Here is a 7,004-nt window from a genome sequence, read left to right on the forward strand (position 1 = left end):
TTATATATCCCAATATACCACTCTTTATTATCCTATATAATTAATGGTAAGAACATTTTATAAATATAAAGATATTTAATTGGTAAACTGGTAAACACACAAACAGCCTTTGGAAAGGAATCCAATTATAATAATAGCTTTTTAGGACTCAATTCATAATCAATTAATTAATTCATTTTTGGGTAATTGCCTTCAGCGATTATCCTGGCATCCCAAGTAAATCTGCTACTAGAACATAGCATACTACAGATAATAGGTATCGAACCAACTCACAGTGAGTAAAATTATCGATAAGAAATTTATAAACACTATGTTATGTTTGAAGTTATGAATAAACAATAGGGTATTTGATGAGATAGGAAAAAAAATATAAATAATGTTATAGTACAGCTCAAGCGGAGAAAAGAGTCAGTTATCTCACCCCATTTTTTAATTACTTTAATGAAAACTATGTATAATTAATAGTCAAAATTGATGAGTCTGCCAAGTATAGGTAGGGGGAATAAAGAGTGGCGGCTGTTTCAAAGCGATAAAGCTAATTTTTCATTCGGAGCTCTACATCTTAAAAACTACTAACAACACTAGAAAACCTAAGAGAACATAATTTAAAGAAGAGTAAATTTGCTGAAATAAGAGCCCTAATAGAGTTAATTGAGTTAAATAGTTTTTGAGATACAGCTTTTTAAAAAGCAACATTTCATAAAAATGTTATATGAGACATACTGAAAGTTCAGTAGTTAGTGAATTTATTTTAAAAAAATTATATCTCAAAAATCATTTGACGTACAGATGCCTATTAGCTCTCAAACTAAAGCTAGTTTAATGAGCTACAAAGTAGTTTATGATGTTTATCTTCATAAGAGTAATAGTCTACATGAAATTCGCTAAAATACATTGATTTATTGTTGTTCGGACAAATTTTCATTTGCCAAATTTATATTCATATGTGAATATCATAAAAACTACTACACCTATGAAGATAAGTGTCATAAACTACTTTATAGTAAGTTAAATTTCCTGTATTTTGAGTGTTGGCAGACATATGTGGGTCTTATGGATCTAGAGATATATGTTTACAAAAATCCAACATTTTATACGAACAACTAGAAATTAACATTTTCTGAGTTTATTTTGTCAAATATCATAAAAACTGCTACCCATACAAAGATAAACATAATGAACTATTTTGTAGTAAATTTAACTAGCTTTAATTTGAGCGCAAGCAGACATCTGTACGTCCAATGGTTTCTGAAAGAAAGTTTTTCATAAATCAAACTTATTGTCCGAACAACTATAAATCAATTTATTTTAGCAAATATCATGAAATCTACTTTTCTTGCGAAGTTAAAGGTCATAAACTTCTTTATAGTCCATTAAACTAGCTTTAATTTGAGTGCTAATAGACATCTGTACGTCACATAGTTCATGAGATATAGATTTCTAAAACATAAATTAACTAACTACTAATCTTTCAGTAAATTTTTAAGAAATGTTGCTTTTTAAAAAGCTATATCTCGAAAACTATTGGACGTAAATAGCTCTTTTAGGGCTAATATTTCAGAAAATGTACTCTTCTTTAAATTATGTTCGCTTAGACTTTCTAGTGTTGTTGGTAGTTTTAAAGATATAGAGCTCCGAATGAAAAATTAATGCGTTTTTATGGTTTTGAAACAACCACCATTTTTTATTCCTCCTACCTATACTTGGCAGACTCATCAGTTTTGACTAGTAATTATACATAGTTTTCATTAAAGTAATCAAAAATTGGGGTGAGATAACTGCTTTTTTTTCCCCGGCTCTTGTACTATTAGCATTATTATTAGTCAATTCAGAAATTCGATCAAATATATTTTAATTAATATAGATACATTCATCAGAAGGAAAAGGCAAGCCGCCGTGGTGGTTTCATATATGTTACATCAATTATACATAAACAACACTTATTTAGCGATTAAAACTTTTGCAGTCCGATTTCAATTTTTTTTTTTTTACTGGAAGGAAAAAAATTACAATTTGTATCTTGCATGAAACATCGAAGTGATCTTTACAAAAATATGATCTTTTTATTTTTATTATTTATATTATATACTAATTTCCAAGCTTTTATCAAATGTTTCCTGTTTTAATATCTTTTAGCACTTCCATAAACAACTTTTTTTGGAGTCTAATAAAGCTAGGCATACTCAGTAATATTGTTATTTTAATTTATTTCATTTTTCTTTATTATTTAAGCAATTCTACTATGATTTATACTCCTTATCGTTTGTATGCAGTACCAAATTGCAAAAGTGTTATTTATAATTTTAAATAATATCATTAAAGTGTTAATTACATTATTAAGAACGTATTATTATTCATTGTTAATTATACTCCTTATTAATTATACTTAATATATTCATTATTAATTATAACGTACCTCCAGCTCTTGTGAGTTTATCAAGGCTCTGAAACCTGCCTTCGACCTTGGACCTGAGACTTTCCAGGTCGAATGGAGCAGTGGTCCCATGATCGACGCTCCTGCTTTTGCTCCTAAAAGGAAAAAAAAATCCTTAATTATTAACATAATCAATATTAATAAGCTAACAAAATAGTGTCATTTTTAATATAATTTTTTTTATTATGATAACATTTATTAATTTGGTTTTATAAAACATCTAATCCTTTTTCATACTAATTCCTAAACATTTCTTTAATTTCATGCACCGGAATGATATAAAGTAGAAAATTGTAAAGTGGTGTAACCACGCTCAATTTTTAAGCCTAACCTAAAAGTTCAAAAATAAATAATAACTCAATGGTATAACCACATTTATAATGCTTCTTTATTACTGTATGTTGACTAAATGGAGAAAATGGCAGAGATAAGTCAAGTATAATACACACCACAGAACATTTTAAAATTGGTTCTTCTACCAAAACGTTGGTTTTCAGAGTAGATAAATTTTTTTTTTTTAATAAACAGTTCTCATTGGTTGTAATTTCCTTTTCATCTCTCTATTCTCAGTCCGCTGGTGTTCCTCAGGACAGTATCCTTGGTCCCATCCTCTACACCTTCTATACAGCTGACATCCCAACTAATCCTAACACTATCCTCACCACGTATGCTGATGACACATGAGTGCTCGCAGTTAATAATAACCCTTTAATTGTATTCCAAACTCTCCAATTCCATATCACAGCTCGAAGAATGATGTCGAAATTTGACGATTAGAATAAATTTAAACAAATACCATCAAATCATCTATACCCTTCGTTGTAAACCTACCGAGTATAAAATACTTTTGAGTGTGTATAGATACAACGTCAAAGATAAAAGCTATTTCTCTCGAAACCTCCTATAAACCTCGAGAAACCCTTAAATATATTATATAGCAGCAAAATTATAATTTTTTTTGTAATAATAAAATCTCTACATTTTTTTTGAAAAACATCAAAATAGTGATTACTTCAACACGAGCCCACCAATCTGCAAAAAACATTAGAATTTTTTCTATTATTATTATTAATGTTCTCTATTTACATTTATTTTTAGAAAAAAAAATACTAAAGAAAAATAAAATTAAAATTGATAGAAAAAAATATTTTTTTTTTACATATACATATAAGATATTTATCGAGAAGTATGTGTACCACAAAGAAATATAAATATAATTTATAAATTATCTTTATTTTTTTTTTCTTACGATCACAATATAATGTATAAAATACTTTTGAGTGTGTAAAGAGACAATATTGAAGGTAAATATCCATTCCCATAACACCATAAAGTGTGATATTAGTTAACACATTAAAATTAATTAACTATTTAATTACAGGGTAAATTATTGAAGTTGACAGAAGTTAATTAATGAATGAGCTGGCTAAGGAGGTTGACTGACTGCGGTTTTACATCAAAAAGATCGATAGGTTCAAGTTGGCCTTACAACAGCGCAGCAGCGAGAGTCCCCACAGTGCGCCACGGTTGTTTTTAAAGTTTTATTATAGTTTTATCTAACTTTTTATTGTTTTATAACCCGTATATATAAAAAAGGTTTATGCTAGTATATCTTAGGATCGTTCGGGAATTATAGAGCACCAATATCTGCAATAAATTAGGAAAAGGCTGTTAATCTTTCAAGAACGGAGTAAAAAAAAAAGTTATGATTTATAGGCTGAATTATGGCTTAAAATACGTAAATATGAAAATTATGATATAGAAAATAAAAGTTCTAAAAAAAAAAAAATAGTTCTGATTTGTAGTCTTTTAATTTAATATTCTCCTGATGTACCTCAGGGTAGTATCCTTGGTCCTATCCTTTATACAGTTTTCACAGCTTACATCCCAACCCATCCTAACACTATCCTCACCACGTATGTTGATGATACATGTCTATTGTCAGTGAACAATGATCCTTACATTGTATCCCAAACCCTCCAATCCCACATCACTACCCTTGAACAATGGTGCGAAAATTGGAGGATTAAAATTAATTCCAATAAATCCCACCAAATAACATTTACCCTTCGTCGTAAGCCAATGACCTCTTCCCCTATAGTACACTTTAATAATACCCCACTTATTCCTGTCGAACAGATCCGTTATTTAAGACGGAAAAGACTGATCTACATGACTATTATAAGGCCTATCTGGACATAAGGAGTTGAGCGTTGGGGCTCCACTAAACCATCTAATTCCTCTCGAATTCAATCCTTACAATCCAAAATCCTTAACGCTCCTTACTTTGTCACATCTCAAGTCATCCATCATGACCTGGCCAGAACCAGATACCAATCTTTCCATGATAAACTTCCAAACCACCCAAATCCACTTGTTTCTAACCAGGCTTCTCCTTCATTACCTAATAATCCTTCTAGGCGTCTGAAAAGAAGATGGCCCCGGGATCATCTCCTCTAGAAATGTTCTTGGAGTTCTATCAATTGGTAGATTCTCCACATGTTTGTATCATGTCACTATGTCACCTATAGCAAATTTACTTGTTGTATGTGTTTTATTTGTGTACAGTTGTAAATAACAATAAATAAATGATTAAAAAAAAATTCAATATTTGTTGGTTAATTTTTATTTTATTAAATTATTATATGCTGAAATAGTCATTGCGTTGAAAATAGCTAAAATTAATGCTTGAGCTATTTAAATATGAAATTAGTGAATGTCGTAATCTTCCTTGTTTCATAATACCAATTTATTTCTCACATACACAACGACGCTTCGGGATTATCCCCCATCTTCAGGTTGCTGATAAACTATTACATATATAAGAAGATGGTGAGGGTTGCGGTCAAAAGAGAAACAAAAATAGTTTACAACTATTTATTTTCCGACGTTTCGACCCACTTTGCAGGGCTTCATCAGGGCTGTTCAAAGGTAAATGTTGAACAATAACATTTTGGCCGTTCAACCTATACCTTTGAACAGCACTTGGCCTTTATAAGATCACAATGTAATAAAAAGAAAAAAAAAATGTAAATTTTAGTTACATTATAAATTTAAGAATTCAAAAAAAAATTTACGTTTTCAAAAAAGAAAAAAAAAACGAAAAAGAAATATTAAAATGATGATATTGAAAATTAAAATCATAAATACATTTCTTTATCTTTTTAAAATTATAATATAATAAAAAAAAATCTGCTAAACTATTAAAAAGGATTGGATCAAAAGAAAAAAAACAACTACGAATAAATCATTTGAAGGTTTTATAAAGATAGAATTCTCAACAATTATTGGATATATAAAAAAAGAGGGGACTTTTATCAAAGCATAGAATAGAGAGAACAATTATCCATTATCGCAAAGATAAAAAAAATTTAACTCCATAATAAATTTTCTTCAATTTTACAAATCAATTTAAGGTATTAATGGAATATTTTCAAAAAGGAAAAATAAAAAATAACAAATACCAAGAGCCTCATGAAAAAAAGATTATTTTTTCTTAATAACAGAATAATGTGTAAATTATTCTCCTATGAACGGTATATGTATCTCATAACTTTTTTACAGGAATTATAAATATATTAAAACACTCGCTAATATCTTTCCTCTATTGCCTACGGAAAATTAATTAGTTTACTCAATTTCAAATTATTATTATTTTTTAATTATATAAATTAAATTTTATAGGAATGCCTTTAACTCAAACGAGTAATGATCAATAATAAACAATAAATTTAAATTGTAGTAAATTAAGACAATTGTTTGTCTGACATTTATACAAGATACTTTTTGTGATAAATGCATAATAAAAAATTATAGAGAATTGGGACTTCCTCCATTAGAATTAATTTGTATCTATAAAAAAAATGTTAATTAATTAAAAAAATTATAACATAATTTTTTTTTATTTATCAAGTTAATTTTATTTTTTATGTTTTAAGAATAAAATCTGTTTTATAAATGATAGTAGAAAAATAATACATTGCAAAAAATAGCCTTATTACTGAATAAGCAAGAGTTACAATATAATAAAAAAGTAACATTTAAGTAGCCCAGTGTTTTATTTTGAATTTATTTGTTTTTTTTACAACTAAAATTTAAAATTGTGCGTGACGATTTTATTATTATTTTTATATCAAATTTAGAAAACCTATTACTTTAATTAGTATTAATTCAATGATATTCATATGAAAATATTTATAATCGGGAAAATATATCAATATGAATAAGATGAGAAGATGAAGCATTTGTAAGATATCAAGGATACACCCGAGTCACGTGGGAACATACACGTGACCAATGAGGAAAAGAATCGAAGGCGCAGAAAGAAAAGGGCAAATTGTTAAACAATCGATCTTAAACAAAAAAAAATAACCAATAAGAAGATAAAACTGAGAGGAAAGGGAGGATGATTATATAACTGAGGGAATACAGGATGAAGAAACAGAGGGATAAAGGGTGAAGAAACAGAATAATTGAAAAAAAAAATTATATAATTTAATATGTTTCTATAACTAGAAGACCAGGCAATGCTATACATAAGGAGTTTGATACCAATAATATCAATTGATAA

At 28.1% G+C, this 7,004-nt stretch overlaps 1 protein-coding gene across 10 annotated transcripts in view; it reads right to left on the reverse strand.

The window, feature by feature from the left end:
• Nucleotides 1-7,004, reverse strand: part of LOC106680323 (oxidation resistance protein 1) — an 867,959-nt gene that overhangs the window by 479,566 nt on the left and 381,389 nt on the right. For all 10 annotated transcript variants that reach the window (XM_067049996.1, XM_067049998.1, XM_067049995.1 and 7 more), the window contains one exon: nt 2,417-2,529. In XM_067049996.1, coding sequence (XP_066906097.1) covers nt 2,417-2,529 — 113 coding nt within the window. The remainder of the gene's footprint in view (nt 1-2,416; nt 2,530-7,004) is intronic.

Source organism: Halyomorpha halys, unplaced genomic scaffold (assembly GCF_000696795.3).
Source record: "Halyomorpha halys isolate HHAL.00 unplaced genomic scaffold, Hhal_1.1 Scaffold17.1, whole genome shotgun sequence".
Lineage (NCBI taxonomy): Eukaryota > Metazoa > Arthropoda > Insecta > Hemiptera > Pentatomidae > Halyomorpha > Halyomorpha halys.